At 34.4% G+C, this 23,353-nt stretch overlaps 1 protein-coding gene across 3 annotated transcripts; it reads left to right on the top strand.

Annotated features, from left to right (window-relative positions):
• Nucleotides 1-9,931: 9,931 nt before the first annotated feature.
• LOC140875932 (protein REDUCED CHLOROPLAST COVERAGE 3-like) lies at nt 9,932-22,073 on the top strand. Of its 3 annotated transcripts, none has more exons than XM_073279768.1 (24): nt 9,932-9,953; nt 10,243-10,336; nt 10,454-10,515; nt 10,795-10,887; nt 11,087-11,159; nt 11,659-11,943; nt 12,023-12,087; nt 12,550-12,681; nt 12,925-12,966; nt 13,052-13,579; nt 14,252-14,406; nt 15,091-15,592; nt 16,204-16,266; nt 16,360-16,461; nt 16,562-16,870; nt 16,935-17,027; nt 17,126-17,227; nt 17,314-17,418; nt 17,744-17,877; nt 18,290-18,473; nt 18,692-18,823; nt 19,384-19,496; nt 19,566-19,644; nt 19,976-22,073. In XM_073279768.1, the coding sequence occupies exons 2-24, from the start codon at nt 10,258-10,260 to the stop codon at nt 21,632-21,634; spliced, it is 5,091 nt and encodes a 1,696-aa protein (XP_073135869.1). In that variant the 5' UTR covers nt 9,932-9,953; nt 10,243-10,257; the 3' UTR covers nt 21,635-22,073. The 3 variants fall into 3 exon arrangements, with proteins under 3 accessions (XP_073135869.1, XP_073135870.1, XP_073135867.1); XM_073279769.1 differs by lacking the exon at nt 9,932-9,953 and adding an exon at nt 9,958-10,043; XM_073279766.1 differs by lacking the exon at nt 9,932-9,953 and adding an exon at nt 9,973-10,143.
• Nucleotides 22,074-23,353: the final 1,280 nt, after the last annotated feature.

The following is a 23,353-nucleotide window of genomic DNA, read 5'->3' as shown; positions in this document are numbered from 1 at the left end:
CGATACTTCATAGTATTGATTGATGTCTCGACTAGGTGGTCACATGTTAGTTTGTTAGCATATCGAAATATAGCTTTTGCTAGATTACTTGGGCAAATAAATAAATTACGATCTCAGTTCCCTGATCACTCAATCAAGACAATTCGTCTTGATAATGCTGCTGAATTCAAATCACAAGCATTTGATGAATTTTGTATGTCGATCGAGATTTCAGTTGAGCATTCAGTTGCCCATGTTCATACACAGAATGGTCTTGCAGAATCATTTATTAAACGATTTCAATTGATTGCTAGACCGCTACTCATGAAAACAAAACTACCATCTGCAGCTTTGTCATGCTATAATACACGCTGCATCATTGACTCGTGTGAGACCAACTAATTACCACTAATACTCACCTTTGCAACTTGCATATGGTCAAGAACCTGATGTTTCTCATTTTTGAGGGTTTGGTTGTGCGGTACAAGTCCCTATCCCACCTACACAATGGACCAAAATGGGTCCACAACGTAGACTTGGAATTTATGTGGGATATGATTCACCATCTATTATTAGATATTTGGAGCCTTTAACGAGTGATTTATTTAGTGCAAGATTTGCAGATTTCCACTTTTATGAAACTGATTTTCCAACTCTAGGAGGAGCAAAGTTGTATCCTGAGGAACAACGAAAAATTTGTTGGAATGAGAAAACATTATCTCATTATGATCCCCGAAACAATCAATGTGAGCAAAAAATTGAAAGAATTATTCATTTGCAAAGAATTGCAAATCAATTACCCAATACTTTTGTTAATACAAAAAATGTGACAAAATCATATACAAAAGTAGAGAATATTATGGTGAAGATTGACGTCCCTATAGGACCATCTAATACTTTACCCGCAAACGAATCTAAAATACGCCAGAAGCGTGGTCGACCAATTGGTTCAAAGGATACGGTACCTAGAAAAAGAAAGGTACAAAATAAAGAAACAGTTACTGCTCCAGAAGAAGCAACTTTACATGATGCACCAAGAGAAATAAATGAAACAAATGTGGAAAACATGATTCATGAAGAATCACAATCACATGAAAATATCAAAATTTCGACAAATTATTTGATATCTCGTAAAATATGGGATCGAAGTAATACAAACATCGATGATGTTTTCACTCTAAACATAGTCCTTGATATTATGCAAGACAATGATGATCTGAACCACAATCTGTTAAAGATTGTCAACAAAGAAATGATTGGCCAAGACGGAAGGCGACTATACAAACTGAATTAGATTCTTTAGAGAAACGTAGAGTGTTTGGGCCCGTAGTTCAAACACCTAAAAATATAATATCTTTAGGATACAAATGGGTGTTCGTACGAAAAAGAAATAAAAATGACGAAATTTTAAGATATAAAGTCAGACTTGTAGCCCAATGTTTCTCTCAAAGACCTGTAATGGACTATGAGGAAACGTACTCACTTGTAATGGATGCCACCACTTTTCGATTCTTGATTAGCTTGGCTGTATCAGAAAAATTGGACATGCGTTATGAATGTGGTTACTGCATATTTATATGGTTCACTTGATAACGACATATACATGAAAATCCCTGAAGGATTTAAGCCATCAGAAGCAAGTGATACAATCCCTAAGACCATGTGTAACGACCCACGTAATTTCATCGCATCCCTCCCCAGCCCGTAGCATGGGCTCGGACCGCATGGTTCGACGGGCATCGCACTCATGACCTCCCTACTCCTGGCAGTTGGTTTTTTCCCTTCCCGGGGATAGAACCTTGCACCTCCAGGCTTAAGTATAAGTTATTATCATCCCTGGGGAGGGCAAAAACCCACTGCCATGAGTGGGGAGGTCATGAGTGCGATGCCCGTCAAACCATGTGGTCCAAGCCCATGCTACGGGCTGGGGAGGGATGCGATGGAAGGACGTGGGTCGTTACACCATGTTCTCAATAAAACTTCAAAAGTCATTATATGGATTAAAACAATACGGACACATGTGGTACAATCGCCTTAGTGAATATTTATTACAAGAAGGTTACACAAACGATGCTATTTGTCCATGCGTTTTTACAAAAAATACGGATGAAGGTTTTGAAATCGTGGCAGTATATGTGGATGATCTAAATCTCATAGGAACTCCCGAAGAGCTCACCAAAACTGCCAATTATTTAAAAAGTGAATTTGAGATGAAGGATTTGGGAACGACAAAATTTTGTCTTAGCTTGCAAATTGAACATTTATAAGAAGGAATATGTATTCATCAATTCTCATACGTAGAAAAAATATGAAAACGATTTTACATGGATAAATCACATCCATTATCATCACCAATGGTCGTTAGATCATTTGACACTAAGAAAGATCCTTTTCGTCCACTTGAAGATGGAGAGAATATCATTGGTCCGGAAGTACCATATCTGAGTGCAATTGGTGCATTATCATATCTTGCAAATTGTACCCGACCAGATATAGCTTTTTCTGTTAACCTTCTAGAAATATATAGTTCTTCTCCAACCCGAAGAAATTGGAATGGTGTAAAACATATATTTTGTTACCTTCATGGTACAACTGACATGTGATTATTTTATTCGAAAAAAATCAATTTTCTCTTTAACAGGATATGCAGATGCATGTTATCTTTCAGACCCATATAAAGTCAAATCCCAAACGGGTTATGTGTTTACACGAGGGGACACCGCTATTTCATAGAAGTCGACAAAGAAAACTTTGACAGCGACATCATCAAATCACTCTGAGATCATTGCAATGTATGAAAAAAGTCGATAATATATATGGTTGAGATCTATAACTCAACATATTCAAGAATCATGCGAACTACCAACAACGAAAGATAACTCGACGAATATTTTTTAAGATAATGCTGCTTGCATTGCACAACTAAAGGGAGGGTATATCAAAGGCGATCGAACGAAACACATTTCACCAAAGTCTTTCTACACGCACGAACTTCAATAGAAAGGTGATATTGATGTCCAACAAATCCGTTCAAGTGACAATGTAGCTGATTTATTCACAAAGGCATTACCGACATCAACATTCAAGAAATTGGTGCAAAAGATAGAGATGCATCAATTAAAAGATATTCGGTGATTGAAATCAGGGGGAGTATCAATTGTTGTACTCTTTTTTCCTTTGTTCAGGTTTTTTCCATTGGGTTTTACTGACAAGGTTTTAACGAGGCAACATTGGACTCTTCATCAATCATCTAAGGGGGAGTGTTATATATAGATGATTTGTAGTTGATTGATTTGATTGAGATTTTTCTTTCTTTACACTAATCTCTATACCCTATAAATAGAGGTGTTTAGTTCATATATTGTACACTTATCTTTCTCTATTATATTTCTCTACACTTTCATTCTCCTTCTCTTTTTTTTCCCACTAAATTTATAACAATTTTAAAATTTTATGAAATTTTGTGAAGAAAAAACTGATAAATGCTTTCTAAAAACTCTCCAAAATACTGTCTTAATCTGGTAAATCCAATCCGAGTAAAAGTGTAAAACTGGTTAATATCTGTATAATTTTTAAATATTATAATCATTTAATATTTTATTGTTTACATCAAACAATGCGACGTGGAACTTTAGCTTCTACGCGAAACCTAATAAATGTACATTATACCAATGGCATTTTAATTGTATAACCCGAGCCGAGCCACCTAGATTCCAATTTGGTCGTACCGAAACTTTTTTAATCGAAATCAAAAGCTTAAAAAAGTATTGTAAATGAACTAGGGCATGGACTCGTGAATTGGTTAGTTGTTCTAAATATATTTTAAAATATTGTAATAATATAAAATAAATCATGTTATTATTATAAAATTATGATCGCAAGAATATCATTATTAATGTATTTGCAAATTGAACTCGTGAGCTAGCTTATAACTAATTAAAATTGTGAATTTAGTTTCGATTTTTTTTTGGGGATTATATATCTTATGATTTACCATAATTTTGAAATTAATCACAATGGGTGATTTTCTTTCTTCTTTTCTTTTAATTTGGAGTTTTTATAGTATAAATAAATAATAAATAATTAAGCTAATCCCCTATTCTACGCAGCATTAGTTGCGAGCTGATTTAGTACGCCTATATTGTAGCTCTCATTAAACGTGCATGCTTTCATTGGATAACACAAATGAAATGACAAATGGTTGTTTGATTCACCTAACGTTTTAATAAACCTATAAATTAAGCTAATGCAGTTGATTTATTCTATGCTATCATGCGTGTGTTCAAATACGAATACAATGCCATGCATGATTAGAGTTTTTTTTAAAAAAAAAATAAGGGAAAACTGTAATTTTAGTCATGTATGTTTGTAGCTTTGCGATTTCGGTCATCTATGTTTTTATATTTTAGTTTTAGTCCTGTATATTTCGATTTTTGACAATCTCAGTCTTTTTTTTCGAAAATGCTTACGTGATACTATACACGTCAGCTTCACATCAACATTGCAATGGTGCCACATCAGCGCCACGAAAAAAGACTAAAATTGCCAAAAAAATAACGATAGCGAACTAAAACTGAAACATAAAAACATAGAGGACCAAAATCGCAAAGTGACAAGCCTACATGACCAAAAAATCAATTTTCCCAAAAAATAATTAGATAAATTTGAATCAATTCGGCTAATTTATATTATATCTATCTTCTATCTTATAGTTTTTCTTACTTTCACAACATAAACGACTTATACGCCCTTAATTACATTTTATTCTGAAATTAAGCTTAATTATAAGTTATAACCAGATAATAAGTTATCATATATGGAGAAAAAAAAAAGCCGAAGAGTACGGGGAAATTAACCAATGGAACGTCGAGAGAGTGATTGAGATTACGAATAAATATGGATCCAATATATATAAAAATAAATATTGAGATCCCTATTTTTTTAATCCTCTTAATCATATTGAATAGGTTTCGTGTGATCTAAAAATGTCGACGTAAACTTTTTTTTGCCAAAAAGAAAAACCTAAGTACTTTTAGAAATTTTTTTAATATTAATAACTAATTGTTTTAAGTAATTTACGACACTACTAACATAGTCGAGTCTATGCTATATGGCAATTTATTAGACGCGTAGGTAATACAACAACAAACTTACATAAAATACATGGGGTAAGCCTCTAAGGGGCGTTCAAGTTGGTGAAGTAGATGAACTCTTGGCCATAGGTCAACTGGTCAAGAGTTCGATTCCCCTGCCAACATCTTCTTGGACTAGCCTGTCACACAGGGCTTGCCTTGTGTGGTTTACCTGACTAGCATAGTTCGCAGGTTATTGCATTAGTCCAAGGGTTTACCCAGAGCGCACCGAAAAGTAGCGGCTGCGGGTTCTCACGTCACAAAAAAATACATGGGGTAAAAAGGTTTAAAGTGATTGAAAGAGAAATAACTATATTCGAAGCTTGGGACCGTGTTTCCTGCATCGTAGGATGTGAAACTAGTTGTCACGATTCAGTTCATGGTAGCATAAGAATACTATTCGAATATTAGATTCAATGATCCAAAATTGATTTGGACATGTGGGGTTCATGAAAATGCAGGGATCCCACATAGCTAAATTAAAATTGGACGCATGGATGTTGTGTAAGAATACCACCTTTATGTCATCATCTCATCAACCAGTTGTCACATTGTTATAATATTTTATTAATATATTTCCACGATAACAAATCAATTAAAGTACATTTATATATCTTAAAAAAATTATATTATATAAATTAATACTTGATAAATCAATAAATTTATAAAAATAATAATTTTTCTCGGTCTTGAGTTGGGTCAATATGATAAATTAATAAGATAAAGATTTTTTTCGAAAGACTCTTATATAAATCTACAATCCCGATATATATAAATTAATAATTATTTCAAATTACAAAACTAGGATATATATTAGTAAAATATGGTTTATATCATTGTTAGGTTTTTTCTCTAGAAATTTAAATTTAGTTAAATTTCATCTTCACTTTTTATTATTGACAATATGCAAGTGAATTGTATTCACATCACACGATAAAAATTATTTGATTATTTTTTAATTATTAAAAAAATGACATCATTTACTTGGTTTTGTAAATATATATATGGACAATGAGTTTTATTTATTTTTATATTAATTCACGAAGCATGATATAGACATGATGAAATACAATTATATTTTTATGTAATCAAATATATGTTCTTTGAATCTAAAGATATTATTTAAAATCATAATTAATTTATCGATTAATTAATATATATGTACCTCTATAAATTATAAAATATCACGGTCTCAACATTTTAAATTTATAGAGGTTTTATTGTATAATATCTATCTATATTTTAAACAACGCCATAATCTATGTTTTTTTTTTTAAAAAAAAAAATTCCTATATGACACAATTCGAGCAAGGGTCCTAACACCTAAAAGTGATGACAAACTAAAGATTCCTCGAAACGCCGAATGATTATAATTGGTCAGAAATTAAATTACATATACACTTTCGAGTTCTTAAATTTCTTGAATAAACTCTAGCTAGTTTTTGTGAAAATAAAGAGATTTCCATCTTGTACAACTAAGTTGGGGGTGTTATTCGAAATCATGAGGGGCGAATATTGGCGGCATTTGGTAGGAAATGGACGAATCCTGGATCGGTGGTCATTGGTGAACTATTAGCAATCAAGGAGGGCTTCAAACAAATACAAGAGTAAGGTTTTCAGAACGTTATATTCACATCTGACTCACTTTTAACGGTGCAAGTAGTCACTGAGCCAATGAGTGATTTGAGTTACGTTGGATTATGTGCTTCAGAGATAATATCTTTGCTATCGAATTTAGCAATAGTAGATTTTTTTCATGTTAGCAGACAGACAAATTATGTAGCTCACTCTCTAGCAAAATTTGTTATTTCTTCACCTGTATCTTTTTATTGGGTGCCTGAGAATTTGCCACTTTGGCTGATCAATCTTGTAACAAGTGACTTTTCTTTTCAATAAAAGTTATAAGTTCTTGTAAAAAAAAAATAGTATACTAGAACCAACGTATACTTAGTACTGTATGTTAATATAATATACAAATATTATGTATTGTGTGTATATTTATTTTTAAAAGTGTTTTATTTTAGTATGATACATATACTTATACATATACATGGATATATATATATATATATGTATATGTATATATATATATTTGCAATTTGATAATTTTATGAGTTTATTTTGTAATTTAAAATTGAGCATACCAAGGTATCATATGGCTCTATATGGCCTCTTACATCATGGTAATAGTCAATAGATATAGTTAGATTTAATGAATTTTAAAAAAGAAAAAACAAAAAAAAACTCATAAAATGTCTAAAAAATAGGTTGAAAGCCATGAATTTCTCTCCATTTTGTCCAACAACTGATCAAGGTCAATATATAATTAATAATCCATGTTTTCACTTGAGTTTTGATCTTATTAGATCAGAATATCAGCATCGAATGTCAACAATCGAAATATATCCATATAAAACTTTCATTTTTTAAATTACAAGTACAATATTGTGTAGCCATCTAATATATACTAGCATTAATAAATAGGGTAATGCTACATGTACACCGAGGGGTTACACGTTGGATTACATATTACATGATTATCCCTGCACTTTATTTGAAATTTTTTTTCAAAAATGCATGTAGGATAATCATGTAATTTCAAGTGCAATGTATAACTCAATGTATAACTTTCCGTGTACATGTAGCATTACCCTAATAAATAATACTCCATCATTGTCGTTAAAAAGCTTTGGTTTATTTAATTTATCGTGATCATATATAGTATGTAACAACACCCACTTGACCAAACTAGAGCTAATTATAATTAAAAGATGCTGGTATAATGGTATTATTTTCGTACTATATTCAATGATTCAATTTTAATTTAATCTTTTTAATAACTGAAAAATGAAAATGCAATTGGGATGCATGCAATATATGCATGAATTTTATGCATTTTTTTTTTAAAAAAAAGAATCACGAAATATTGTATAAATCTATTGTTTTTTTAAAGAAATAAATCTATTGTTTTTATTTATCCTTTTTTCATATATAATATTTAGATCGACTATTATTTCAGATATTGTATTTATCATTTTTTTAATAAATGAGATTGAGTTGTGTACGATTTAAAAGATCGGATCGGAGTTGTACAATTACTATCAACTAAATCGTTTGGTAAAAGGACAAACACTTCCTAAAATCGATAGCTAGCTAGGTCAATATCACGAGCTTGATTATACTGACCGATTGCAAGTAATGAAATTATTGAGGTGCAATAATTAATTACTTTGTTGAAAGAGCAATCGAAACATGAAACTCTGATTATAGTATGATTTGAGATATTGAAATTGTACGGTTACCAACAACGACTATAATTTTCAATAAAATGATAGGTCCTACAACTTGTGTCATTACCAGTGCTTAAATTAGTTTTACGTGAAGTAACATTTCAAATCCATGCACGAGGTTCTAATAATTTCGAATACAAATTTACAAAATGTTAAAGATTTCACTTAATAATAAAATATAATTTGACAAAATATCAATTTCGGTTGCATCTATTCGGATCTGATATTTTCAGCCTTATACATTTGTTGTTAAACTAATAGTCTAACAATTAATTTATTTATTTAATAACATAAACTTGGTGAAAATAATTAAAATTGATCCTTGACATATTTATAAAATTATAATTGATTTAACAAAAAACAGAGAACTAAAAAAATGTCACCCTCGTGATGTAATTGACATTTTGCCGCATTATAATTTTCTTAAAATTTATTTTACCGATCGATTACCAGTGAACAGTGGTCAGTAAGGATCAATGAAAACGATAAAATTTCAACCTATTTTAAGTAGTATTTGAAAAAACTTTTAGAAAATACTTCCCGTCTCTTTGTGAAGAAAAAAATAAGAAACAATTCCTAATTTTGTAAGGGAAGAGCGGAGAAGCAAGGATGGACGGAAGCATGGCAAGGATGGACGGAAGCATGGCCCATCACCAGACACCACGTGGCACAAAATCAGCGGTCGATTTCCCAACCCCCACCATTGTCTAGTTCTGCCGAACAAATCCCTAGTCATTCGACAGTAGCTGATGATTTTCATTCAAAAGAACTACTAACAACTATTCAATAAAAAGAATAATAGCAATTTTTTTTAAAAGGAATAATATCCATTAATAATAAAAAAAAGGAATGGTAACTATTGATGTTCATTGAAAATAATAATAACTAACGATTTTTGCTTTAAAATATTATTAACTATTGATTGATTATCTAATAATAATAATAACACAAAATTGGATATTTTATGAGACGGTCTTAAATTAAATTTAACGCATGAAAATTTATTATTTTTTACGTTAAAATTATTTTTTTTTACTACAGATACGAGTTCAGTTAACTCGTTTAATGGATATATTCGTGAAATTATTTCACAAGAGATATAATCTAATTATAATAATTATTGATGGAAAGAGTACTCCTAAAATTCATATGATTCCAAGGTTTTAAATTAAAGACATATGGTTTTATAAAAAATAAATAAATTTAAAGACAGATGGTTTAGATTCAAAATCTAATTGTAAAAAAAAAAAGAAGAAGAAAGTAACTATTGACTTATGAAATACTTAAATAAAGAATTTAAAGTTTTATCAACGAAAATAAAAATATGATTATATCACCAATTAAATTTTATTTTTTTGAAGGAATAATACCAATTAATTAAAATACACAAAAAGCACTCGTTTACTCTTTATTATTACAATCGAAATTAGTACTGTGAGCAATCCCAGCCGTTCATCCCTATCAGTCTCGAGCCTCTTCTCCCTTCAAATAAGGCCATCGCAATTCACATGTATCTTGCAATTACCGCAGAGGGAAAGAGAGAGAAAAAAAGGCAAGTTTTCTGTTTGTTTGTGTGTGTTGAGAGAAAAGAGAGGCCAGGATTCATTCACTCGAAATCATCCAACGAAGAACTCAAACTCCAGTACACCCCCTTATCCTATCTCCTCTTCCATAACCACCAGCTTCACACCACTTCCTTCTTCCATCACCAGACTTCACCTTCAATCTGACATGAAATCTACGTAGAATATTTCAACATTCATTCTCAAGAATCAACGTCGACTTTATTGATCAGTTTTTTTTTTAATTTTATTAATTAATTTGTTTGCTCCTTTAATTAGCTGAGTTGCAGCAAAATGGCCCCGAGGTCATCTAAAGGAAAGGGGAACCACAGAGGGAAGACGACGGAGAAGAAGAAGAAAAAAGAGGAAAAAGGTTTTGAATCAATAATTCTCGCTCTCTCTGTTTTTCTGTGTCGTTGAATTGAATTCTTCATTTGAATAAATTCCTTTCTGGCTGCCAACTGATTTCGTTTTTTTTCTTCCCTTGTAGTTGTGCCTCATGTGCTCGAAATCGTTATCGTCACTCCCTATGATAGCCAAGTTGTTCTTAAGGTATATTGGTTTGTTTTTATTCGTATTGAATTCTTCACGTACGCCGACGTAAACTCCAAAATCACGATTTATTTATTTTTTTTTTTAAAAAAATATTAAATTAAATACTTATTCATTCAAAAAACTGTTGTCCTATTCGCTGCCAGTACTGGATCCGCATGTTTCCAAACGAAATGACAATGCAGTGACTGATTTTATGTGCGTACAATTCTATGATAAATAATATTTGATTTCGATACGATAGACTGCAGACTGATCTATTTACGTGAAATATTGAAGGGTATATCGACTGATAAAATAATCGATGTGAAGAAGTTGTTGGCCGCTAATGTGGAGACATGCCACTTCACAAGTTATTCTCTTTCTCACGAGGCAAGTAACGTAGGTTTTGCAACATCTCGGAAAAAAAAAATGATTTTGAATATTATTAGTTTATTGGTGATATGAACTCTAATTATTTTCTTTTTCGCGAATCAAATTCTGGGGTTGTTCTTGCTCGTGTTTACGTTGGTGTGGATTAATGGAATAATGAATTTACGAAATCTAAAAATTCATTGAAAACGTGTGACAGGTAAGGGGACACAAATTGAATGACAAGGTAGAGGTTGCTAATCTGAAGCCTTGTTTGCTGAGAATGGTTGAAGGTAGGTACAACTCTTTCTCCTCTATATATATATACACGCAGGTACTACACTAATGAGGGGTCGTGGGCTGTTGGGCTTTAAGGAATATTTTTGTTTTTCTTTTAAGACAAAATTTTTAAGGGAAAAAAAAATGTCATTTTCATTTTACCTTCACCTTAATATTTTCTTATTTATGAAACTATAAGCTTGGACAAAAGCCAAAAACTAAATTATTTGCAAATTCGGTTGGTAAATATAAATATTATAGTAACAATTATTATTTATTTAATTTTATAAATTTATATAGGACCGTTGAGTTGAATAAGTTGGTGGAAGGTATCTTGGGGGAGAGGGGCCGCTGATGATAATGATACAAAGTCTGACATGTTATTTATACTTTTCAAAATGCGCTTTTTCCTAAAATAGCAAACTCCCGAAAGCTTCAAAATAATACATAGACAGTGTTCTACATTTGTCCACAAATATCGATGTATTAACGGAAATGCCACTGTTTACACAGAGGACTATGCGGAGGAGTCGTCGGCGGTTGCCCACGTGCGGAGGCTCCTGGACATCGTCGCGTGCACCACACGCTTCGCCAAGCATAAGAGTGGCGGCGGGGTGGACTCCCGTTCGAAGAAAAACAAAATCCACCCGAGCGCCGCCGATGGAGAAGGAAGGTCATCGGCGAATTCGCCACCCGCGATATCGGAGTTTTACGGGATGGCGGCGATTCATCCGACTACGAGGCTCTCGGATTTCTACGAGTTCTTCTCTTTCTCTAACCTATCCCCTCCAATTCAACGTGCGTTTATTTCTCTCTCTTTATTCGCATTTGATATTTTTCCATCTTATTTGGTAAATTAAGCTTCTGATAAATGCAGATTCGAAAAGAATGGAAATCAAAGACGGAGAAGCGCGGAAAGATGGCGATTACTTCGTAATGCAGGTGATTTTTTCTTCTTCATAGTCCAGAGATTTTTAGCAGTAAGTTGGGTTAAACTCGTTACCTGCCCAAAAATTTTTTGTGCGGCTTTTCTGTATCGGGATTCAGAGATAATTCAATGTGTATTGTATATTTATTGAAAATGAGTCTGTACGTTTACATGCGTATATGAAGTCAACAATAGCTACGCTATCTAATAAGAAAGCTTATATTTTTTGTAAAGAATTACACGATTGAAGATTAGGGCAACTGTCACACAATCTTGCCGAGCTAGTTAAGATTTTTAGCAGTAAATCGAGTTGAGTTGGGGAATAGAACAAATGATTTAATGTCCTTTTTGGGTAAAATTTATATTTTTAAAACTTTGCGCTTGAAATTTTAAATGTTCTTTCTCAAATGAATGCATGCGATCAGTCAGGACTGAGCTTCTGTTGCAGAATCAATAATTATACAATGTGAATGTAGATTAAGATATGCAATGGAAAGATAGTACAAGTGACAGCATCTGTGAAAGGATTCTACACTGTGGGGAAACAACTTTTAAGGAGCCATTCCTTGGTGGATCTTCTGCAACAGCAAAGTCAAGCTTTTGCCAATGTGAGTTATCTTCGAGCTCAAGCTCACTTGACACTTTTCGATAATGAGCCCGAGCAAGTAGTTAAATGCTCTGCTTCCGAACTCAGCAGGCTTGTGTACAAGCCAAGTTTGGGAGTTAAAAATTTATTGAAATATTGAAAATCATAGAAATACCCTTCAAATATTTGTAGCGGTTGTTTTCATATAAAAGAACGCAACCACATCTTTTAAATAATATAATAAATAGCAATATCGTACTTGCAGGCGTATGCATCCTTGATGAAAGCATTTGTGGAACGCAATAAGGTAAATTTCCATTTAGACAAAGTAACTGTTGTCCAAATTGAAAGTAAACTTTAAGAGAAATGAGTGGGCATGATGCTCTTTTCAGTTTGGCAACCTTCCATATGGATTCCGTGCGAATACCTGGCTTCTTCCTCTGTCTGTTGCTGATTCAGCTTCAAACTTTGTTCCCTTGCCGGCAGAGGACGAGAGTCTGGGAGGAAATGGCGGAGGCCGTGGACGATTTGGAGAGTATGATAGTAGGCCATGGGCGACAGACTTTGCGATATTGGCAAGCATGCCTTGCAAAACTGAAGAAGAAAGGGTGGTTCGAGATAGAAAGGCGTTTCTGGTTCATAATCTTTTTCTTGATGTCTCCATCTTTAAAGCTGTTTCAGCTATACAGAAAGTGATCGATTCCGCTGCAAAGTGCGCGACAAATTTCAGTTCTGGTTCAGTTGTGCATGAGAGTCGCATTGGTGACCTTTCAATTATAGTCGAAAGAGATGATGCAGATGCAAGCTTGAAAACTGGTTTCAAGATTTTGGGCAGTATTGCATTCAATGAATCTGCTAGTGAAGTTTCTCGAAGAAATCTACTGAAAGGTGTAACTGCAGATGAAAGTGTAGTTATACACGTGAGTTGACTTTTACCTCTTATGACACAACTTTATTTACTAACTTACTCGGTGGGCGGAGGAGTATTTGAATAGCTTGGCTGTACACCAGACTAGTATTTCCAGTTATCTCATGCATCATAATTTTGGCTTTTACTTCTTCCAGCATGTATGATCATGGTTGCTTTTTCACGGCGCACTTTACTAAAACTAATATCATCAGCCTGCGTATTCATTTTTTACCGTCATTAGCTTGGTTATGTTGGAATGTTCCATGTGGTGTATTAACGGATTGTGAGTACATTTGAATAATCCATCATTCCATATGATATAGTCAAATACTCCTCATGGAAGTTATTTATTTATCTGTGCATAGCTTTTAAAGAACTATCATACTTCTTTGTGATGCTTAATTTCTTTCCTTGCATAAACCAAAAAACTGGCATTTTTTCAGTTAAACGTTGGAATGATGTTGTGTTCCTTGCCCATCAATGGAACTTAAACTTCTTCAGTTTCCTTCCATTTTTAAAAGAAATTCTGTAGAACCGTCCTTCATAGTCTTTTTGCGGACATATCATTAATCACTTGCATGCTTTGGGTAACCTAATCCTTCTTTTGTGCTGCATGCCAAGTTCCGCATCCTAATGTTGAACCAATTATGGCGGATAATGACAAGTGTGCTATATTTGGCAGGACACTTCGTCCTTGGGTGTAGTTGTTGTCAGGCAGTGCGGCTACACTGCAACTGTCAAGGTCAATGGAGAAGTTAAAGAGGGTAGGAGTTGTTTGCAAGATATTGAAATTGAGGACCAACCTGATGGTGGCAGCAATGCACTTAACATCAACAGGTTTTGTTACTTATCTTTGTGTGGTTGCAGTGCGAACTTAATGGTTGTTTAAAAATCCAAAATCATGAATTATTATTTTGTGAAAGAAAAGCTCAAAAGTGCTTCCTAGAAGCAATCCCAAACTCTACCTTAAAATAGGTATACAAAAAAAATGCAGTTCCTGTTTACGAACAAAAATAGCTAACAATTCCTGTTTAGTCATCCATTTTTTGTATCAGTGGTATGGTTGGTTATGAGAAAACTTGGTCTACAGATAAAGCGGGCCTCATGAGTCTTTGAACAGCTATAATTGAACTGTTGTCAAAGATAATTTAATACTCTACCAAGATAACCAACTAGCATGGATTACAGGGTCTTCATTTGGCATTAGCATCTTTTCAGGGTTATCTTGGAATAATTCGCTTGTTGTAATTAACTTAGCTAAGTGTTTCGCCTTGTAGTTTACGTGATTCTGATCTATCCTGTTCTCCGGAAAGGTTTTCAGTATAAGTTAATTTATTTTTTGGAGTTACGCCATGGTTGCTTATCAAAATTATATTATATAGAGTTCGTAGTCTATTAAAGTTAGGATATTTGAAATATGTTGTTGAATTGCCTTTAATAACCGTTGAAACAGTTGGTTGTGTCTCTGTTGGTGAATCAGTCGTCATATACAAAAATAACCGATGTCTTGTTTTTTGACAGTTTAAGGGTAATTCTCAATGATCCATGCTCTGAAGCACTCGTCGGAGGCCAGACCCTTCAACCTGATTTAAGGGATGTTGAAAGTTCAAGATGTCTGGTCCAGAAAGTTATTAAAGAGGGTCTGAAAAGGTTAGTGGACAATCCTGCTATAACCGCAAGGTGTATCAGATGGGAACTTGGTTCTTGTTGGGTGCAGCATCTACAGAAGCAGGAAACACCTGCGGATAACAAATCTGGAGATAACGAGGATAACAACAAAACTGAATCAGTGATCAAAGGACTTGGTAGACAATTTAAAATGTTGAAGACGAGGGATAAGAGAACACCCAGTGATGGTGGTAAGGATGAAACAAATGATACTGGTGCCAGCGATATACACATGGAGAGCAACATGGCAGAGATAAATACCTGTGATTCTGATGGTGTAGTGGACTTGCTGAAATATGTTCCTCAAGAGGCCTTTTTACGTTTGAAAGAAACTGGGTTTGGTCTCCATACAAAGGTACTGTTTCATTATCTTGTATCATTCACATGGGCAAGAAATAGTGTGTAATGGTTCCCTCTTGCTTCCCTCGAAGCCAAAGCCCGTGTCCAAGATACAAAGGGTTGAAGGCATGTAGAAATGACAGGATGACTGATATCTTTTGATGCATTTAAAAAGCTATGCTGTCAGTGCTCAATAAGAAATGTTATCTCTAGAAATTTATTTTTGTGGTTTTCTTTCACAGCAGATATAGTGACTTTTGAGTATAGTTTACATTGAGTCATTTGATTTCCTTTTTGACAAAATGAGGATTGAATAATATTTCATCACTTCCCTGAAAATGTATGCTAGTGCATTTTGGTTGTTATGTTGTTGGGATGATGATGGAGATTTTATGTTGCCTGTTATTTGTTCAATGGTAGGCTTCCATTTAGATGCAAAATCTCATGATTAGCCTGCATTTTGAGGGGCAAGGACTCGTCATTTGAGAATTTGACCCCTCCCAATGTAATACAGCTGTAGTTTCTCTCAGGTTAACTTGTTTGATTCTGTAAGAATTTCTGCTCATTATCATTTCCAAACGCAATTGAATTGCTTGTGTGCTAATAATTCATTGTTATAATATGCAGTCGGTGGATGAGCTGATCAAGATGGTGCACACGTATTATGATGATGTAGCTCTGCCGAAGCTGGTATTTATTTCATTTCTAGTTCTAATTGATACGACTATGGGAACACCACCTTGGGTTTGAGACAAATGGCCCCGTATATATATATTTTTTCAGGTGACAGACTTTGCATCACTTGAACTTTCTCCAGTTGATGGTCGCACACTGACTGACTTCATGCATCTTAGAGGGTTACAAATGCGCTCCCTAGGCCGCGTGGTGAGTGAATAATATCTGTCTGTTTTTTTTTTGGGGTGGGGTGTTTGGTGTGGGGTGATTCATGTTTGTCTTTGGAAATTAATTGTATTTCTTGAATCAGGTTGAACTTACCGAGAAGCTTCCTCATATACAGTCTCTTTGTATACATGAGATGATTGCTCGAGCTTTTAAGCATGTAATTCGAGCTGTTATTGCTTCTGTTCAGAGTAAAGATACTCTGTCCACTGCAATTGCCTCAACCTTAAATTTCTTGCTTGCCTCTAACAATGTCGGGGATAATGGCCTCAGTGATCAAATGCTCAAATTGCAATGGCTGCGAATATATTTGGAGAAAAGATTTGGTTGGAGAATGAGAGATGAATTCCAACATTTAAGAAAGCTATCAATTCTCAGGGGACTTTGTCACAAGGTACTAACCGATAATTTATCTTATGTCCTTACCTATGAATATTTGTTGAATTCCTGTTCTTTAGATTGGATTAGAGTTGGTTCCTAAAGACTATGATTTGGAAAGCTCGATGCCATTCAAGAAATCTGATATAATCAGTATAGTGCCAGTCTGCAAGGTCCGAGCATACTCCGTAAAATTTGAATTTTTATTTATGTTTTTCTGTAACTCATTATCTGAATGATTGCATCTTTTCTTTTACCTCATAATGTACAGCATGTAGGGTGCTCTTCTGCTGATGGGAGAACTCTACTTGAGTCATCCAAGATTGCTTTAGACAAGGGAAAGCTCGAAGATGCTGCTATCTATGGGACAAAGGTACCAAAATTGTCATTCGTGTTTCAAGTGTTCTGCAACTTTTCATGTCCTAATAGTTGACTCTTGTTTTAACCTTGGAAATTAAGGCTCTGGCAAAGATGATAGCTGTTTGTGGTCCCTATCATCGTACAACTGCAGGTGCTTACAGTCTTCTAGCTGTTGTTCTGTACCACACCGGAGATTTTAATCAGGTAGGACTATTTTTCAACTTCACTTTGGTTATAAAGCTATGTATCGTTTGACTGAACACGGTATATATATATCTGCCTCTCCAAGGAAACGAATCAAACTTTACAAATGTACAAGTTGTATAAAAGGTTAGACAATGTAAGAGGAGTAAATCAATGAAGAAAACAAGGATATATTCTTGTTGAAAGATTACGTAATGTCATGGAGCTTATGTTGGGATTTATTGCATCCGTAAACAGCATATGATGCCAGTTTCCTTTAGAAAGCTGATTGCATGACATATAGGAGACCTGCGTAGTTAATTTTGTCTCCCATGGTCTTGTCCAGGCTACTATATATCAGCAAAAGGCGTTAGATATCAATGAGAGGGAGATGGGGCTTGATCATCCTGATACGATGAAAAGTTATGGCGATCTATCTGTGTTTTACTATCGTCTTCAACACATTGAATTGGCTTTAAAGTAAGTTATGGAGATTCTTTGTATCGTGGAAACTTCTTATCATTGATTCAAAAGTCTCTGTTGTTTTATGTGGTGAATCCGAAAGTTGTTCAAGGTTTATCTTTGGAAAACAGTATTATCAATCATGCTCCTTGCTGAGTTAGATTTTATTTTAGTATTGATGTTATCTTCTTCAGTTTCATATATTAAGATTTTTCCGATCAAATTATGACTTGTGATTCTGTGGGTATGCTATAATAGACGCTATAACTATTCAGATTTTATAACAGTTGAAAAAAATTTACTACGTTTTGGTTGGTTTTTTCCGGTCACCTCACCTTTGTCTATTTCTTTTGTTCCTTCTGTATGGCATATTTCTCCTCATTCCTGGTTCTTAAAACTCACCCACGTTAATTGTTATTAACTTGGGCAGATATGTCAATCGTGCTATGTACCTTCTTCATTTTACATGTGGGTTGTCTCACCCAAACACTGCAGCTACTTACATCAACATTGCTATGATGGAAGAGGGTATCGGAAATGTTCATGTTGCTCTCAGATATTTACACGAAGCACTTAAGTGCAACCAGAGATTATTAGGAGCAGATCACATACAGGTATGTACTTCAGCATCACTTTATCCCTCGACACATACACAACTCCATTAATTTATGGTTCATACTGGGACAAAATTAAATACACACATTTCATTGGATCTCCCTGACTGCACGAACAGGTTACAACAACTAAACAGTTTTAAAGTGATGATATATTTTATATCCATGAATTACCAAAAATCATAGAATCTATGACTAATATGACGCGCATGTGACAGACTGCTGCTAGCTATCACGCCATAGCAATAGCACTTTCTTTGATGGAAGCCTACTCACTCAGCGTGCAACACGAACAGACTACATTACAAATTCTTCAGGCTAAGCTTGGGGCTGAGGATCTTCGAACGCAGGTTCACTTAATCTTTGGTTATGTTTTTTTAATTTTATAAAATGGGGGTAGGGGATCTCTTATCTAAACTATTTACACTACCCACATAATTGGTGGGGCCTCACCCTTGTTGTCACTAAGCTAAAGGATCCTTTGGCAATATTTGGTTATGTCTTTTGCCACTTTAATAAATGGCAACTTCTAAGAAATTCGTTTTAGATATTCTACTGATACCACCATGCTATAAGATGAAAATCATTGTTTTGATACATCTTGTGGTGTACTCACATTTCATCTGCTCCCATGCCTACTTCAAACCACTCTTCTACTTCAATTCTTCAACACTAGAATTCTTACCACCATATTTTACACATGCATTTAGGTTTTCTTTTTCAGCTATTGAGTATTATAGGAGCTTTCTGTTTGATTATGATGAAAATTAATGTTTGCAAAACAAACTTTCAAATGCATGAATATGCATGCTATTACTACGTTTGTGCCTCTAAAAGGTTCATACCAACACATACATTTCTTTGAGTGAACATTAGAAAAGTTGAGAACTTATGAACCAAGCACCTTCAGGATGCTGCTGCATGGCTTGAGTATTTTGAATCAAAAGCCTTGGAACAGCAAGAAGCAGCTCGGAATGGAACACCTAAACCTGATGCTTCCATTGCCAGCAAAGGTCATCTAAGGTAATGATTTAATACTGGAAAACTTCTACCATATTCCAGCCAACCATCACCTTAATCCTTCTTGTGCAGTGTGTCAGATCTCCTTGATTATATAAATCCTGATCAGCAGTCAAAGGTTGCAGATACTCAGAGGAAACGACAAACCAAGGTATTTTTTTCATTTTAAAAAGGACTAGTTGATAAACAAGTTTGTCCATTTTTATATCTAATGTCTAGTTCATTGAAATAAATGATTAATTTTTTGCAAAAGATATTAAATACCACCAGGGAGTTGCTAAATCATGTTTTCTATAACAAAATTGTTTCGAAATTTACGGTACTTGATGCCAGAGATTTTTGTATCAACGTCAGCATTTTGACAGGTCATATGGGGATATGCATTTATCTTTTCATTGTTCTCACCATTGTTGTGGTGAGTGCAACGTTAAAATTTTCTTCTGAACTACATATTTCCCGCCTTTTGTTTTATGATCTCATAGTTTACTCCAGTTCGTGATCAATTGAGTGAAGAGGAGTTACGAGGGAAAAATGAAAATGTCCCTGGAAGTGGAAGTACAGAAATTAGTACCACTGTCGAGGAAAATAGCACTCGAGATACCAAACCGTCCCAAGAATCATCCAAGCCCATTGAAAGCACAATAAGTGACCATCCATTTTCAGAAGAAACCCAAGAAGCAAACTCTGATGGAGGATGGCAGGAAGCTAGCTCAAAAGGCCGGTCAGGAAACAGTGCTGTTAAAAAGCTTGCCAGAAAGCATCCAGAGCTTGCCAAATTAAAGATAAATTCCGCATACTCAAACTTTAAGGACAGCAGGTATAGAAATGAGGCTGTATCTCGAGGGCATCAGACAACATTCAAGGCAAGTTTTGCTGAAGTGTCTCCCTTGAAGCAAACCAGCATAAATAGAAACGATGATTCAAGTAGAGTGCCTCCAAAGAGCCCAACGAGCAAAATTTCTCCTACATCAACATCTAAAAATTCTCCTGTCCCTGCCACTCTGCCTGCATTGGCTTCAAAATCATTGTCTTACAAAGAAGTAGCAGCAGCTGCACCAGGTACGGTTTTAAAGCCTTTTCTGGAGAGAGTAGAAGAATTATGTGAGGAAAATACTGATGATCGGATGTGCATTAGTCCAAAAGAGACACCACAGCGGGAAAGGAGGAATGCAGTGTCTTTAGATGGCATATGTGAGTCACTACCAGATGATGAAGGTATAAAAGGGGACAATAGAGGTGAAGTCTACGAAAATGAATCCCCTTTGGAAAATTCCTCCTCGGATACTGAAGACAGTTCATGTTCTAGTAACCAGGAGAAATCTGCAGAGACAAAGGGAAGCAAACTTTCTGCTGCTGCTAAGCCCTTCAGTCCAGGTCCCTACCCTTTGCCTGATTCTGCACCAAGTATCTACGAGGCGAGCCAAGGCATTCACACAGAGCTCCAGGGATTCCCATCAGTTGCGGCAAGAGTTCCTTGTGGACCTAGGTTACCTATCTATTACAGAGCAGGTCATACTTTCCGGATAAGGCATGGTTTCTCAACTTACCGAATCCCCGTTGTTGGGAAAAATGGTTTCATTTCTTCCAAGACCATGAACCCGCATGCACCTGAATTTGTTCCTCGAAAAGCATGGCAAATGAATTCAGCTGTGGAACCTTCAAGCGCGTCTATTGATTCTATTGCCATGGTTCCACCACTTTCAAATAGAGAGGAGCTTAACCAAAATATTGCATCTAGTATTAGTCGAGAAACGTCTAAGAAAAGCAGTTTTGATGCCGAGAAAGAAGAGCTAGCAAGGCAGATACTTTTCAGCTTCATAGTGAAGTCAGCGCAGAATTCTTCAGACCCTCCAAACTCCACTCCAGCAAGCAGTAAGAAGTATGATACATCAACCTCTCCTGCCGAAGCAATTGCAAATGACAGTGCCATTATAAAGATATTCTACGGAAATGAGAGAAACAAAGAATCTGTCCCTGATAACAATAACAACCAAAGGCTACGAATGAAGAATGTGAAGAACGGCAGTAGAGACGGGGAAGGATTTGTTCTTGTCACAAAGCGGAGAAGAAACCGCCAGCAGTTCACAAACAATGTAAATGACTTGTACAATCAACAGTCCATATGTGCATCGGCTCGTTGAGGAGGAGGATTCTCAAGGATAAGCCTCAGAGGTAAGTATCTACCTGTCTTAACATTACAGGTGAAGCCGAAGAACTGTTCTGAGAATATGAGTCGTAAATACCCCTTACAAAATCAATCAAAACACCCTGATCTTCTACTTCAATGGGTGTTTCATCTACTAATTCATATAAGAAAAACAAAAACTGATCTAGTGGATGTATGTCGTCTATCAACATGCATTAAGGATCAGAGGTTCTAGATTCCAGTTGAAATCGTGGTAGAATGTTTTGTGGTTCAATTTTGTTGTTTATGTTTTCTTGATTTGAGGAAAACTTCATCAGAATCACTTGTAAGCATTTGTAGGCTCCTCAGCTGTTATGAACTTTTTTGCGGTTGTGTAACTTGGAAAAAAAAAATGGAAGGAGAAGCATATATTATAATGTATGCTGATAAAGTAACGGTTCGTAGCTTGGTGTTATTTTCTCTCCACTTTTCCTGCCCACAATCATTATCGAGAATAACATAGCACCTTGATAAGTGTGGGATGCTAATAGTTTGGAGATTAATTTAATTCCTTCTTTCAAATATTTTAAGATTTTTTGTTTGGATCAAGGGGTCTGAGTTGGGTTGAATAGCTTGAATAGGATAATTGACTCAAATTTAACTTTCAAATAACAATACTCGTAAATGAATTTGAAATTCATTTTAATTACTAACTGAAAGTATCAGTTGAAAGATGATGAATTTCAAAGTCATCCCGATTAATATGATAATCAATCGATTTGATTTTGTATCTTGGACCTCAACGAATTTTAAATACCTCGAGCAGAACATTCTCCAATTGAGAGTATACAAAGGACAGAAAGGAATATGTATGCTTGAAGGAATGGATTAGGGGTGTATTGGTTCTAGACTTTTAAATTTTAATGACTTTTGTGGAGTTTAAAAGTGTATTCAATCTAGACTTTTATATACTCCATAAAAGTTTAGTGATATTCAAGATGAGTTTTAAAAAGTCACGTGGTATTCAAACTTGACTTTTAAAAAATCGATAAAAGTCTAGAGGTATTCAAAATATCAATAGATTTTTAAAGACTCCATGGAATTCCATTAACTACAATAATTAAAGCCTAAGGTATAACAATAAAATATCAATAATTGTTTTTGGTTTAACCTAAAGATTTGGATTGACATTCAAACTCACACTTTTTTTCATTTCTATTATACTCAGGGACGGATCTAGAGGGGAGGCTTGAACTTAATGTAATAAATCGAATACGGCATCTTAATATTTAATATGCGGATAAACACATAATGACCGAAAATATATACGACGAAATGACCTTGATCAAACTTAAAAAAGTGCTTGAAACCGTACTTCAAATAAGCTTAGGATGATTAGTTGTTTTAAAAAAAACAAGATCATTTTTCAAAATATTTATATTTGTTAATTAAATTAATACGTAACATACAAAATTTTCATGTCAAAACTATTTTTAGTATATCTTAGATGTACTTTAAAATTTAAATTTTATTAAATTGATAAATAAAACTATTTTTATTAAATTGATAAAACTATTTTCATGTCAAAACTATTTTTAATTAAATTAATACGTAACCATACAAATTAATATATCTTCAACAACCCAAGAAGGTTTACTCATGAAAATATTAAATTTCATTCTAGTGAACACTCGAAATTATAAATAAAAATTAATTTAAATAATAATAATCAGAG

This window comes from Henckelia pumila, chromosome 1, assembly GCF_033568475.1.
Source record: "Henckelia pumila isolate YLH828 chromosome 1, ASM3356847v2, whole genome shotgun sequence".
Taxonomy (NCBI): Eukaryota; Viridiplantae; Streptophyta; class Magnoliopsida; order Lamiales; family Gesneriaceae; genus Henckelia; species Henckelia pumila.
The sequence above is the reverse complement of the archived record's forward strand: the minus strand, read 5'-3'. Positions and strand labels throughout refer to the sequence as shown.

Excerpts from the sequence above, each read along its gene's own strand:
- LOC140875932 (XM_073279768.1), top strand. The coding sequence starts at position 10,258 with ATGGCCCCGAGGTCATCTAAAGGAAAGGGGAACCACAGAGGGAAGACG. Across the intron at positions 12,682-12,924 it reads AAAGTCAAGCTTTTGCCAAT|GCGTATGCATCCTTGATGAA; the intron begins GTGAGTTATCTT and ends TCGTACTTGCAG. Across the intron at positions 15,593-16,203 it reads GGTTTGGTCTCCATACAAAG|TCGGTGGATGAGCTGATCAA; the intron begins GTACTGTTTCAT and ends TATAATATGCAG.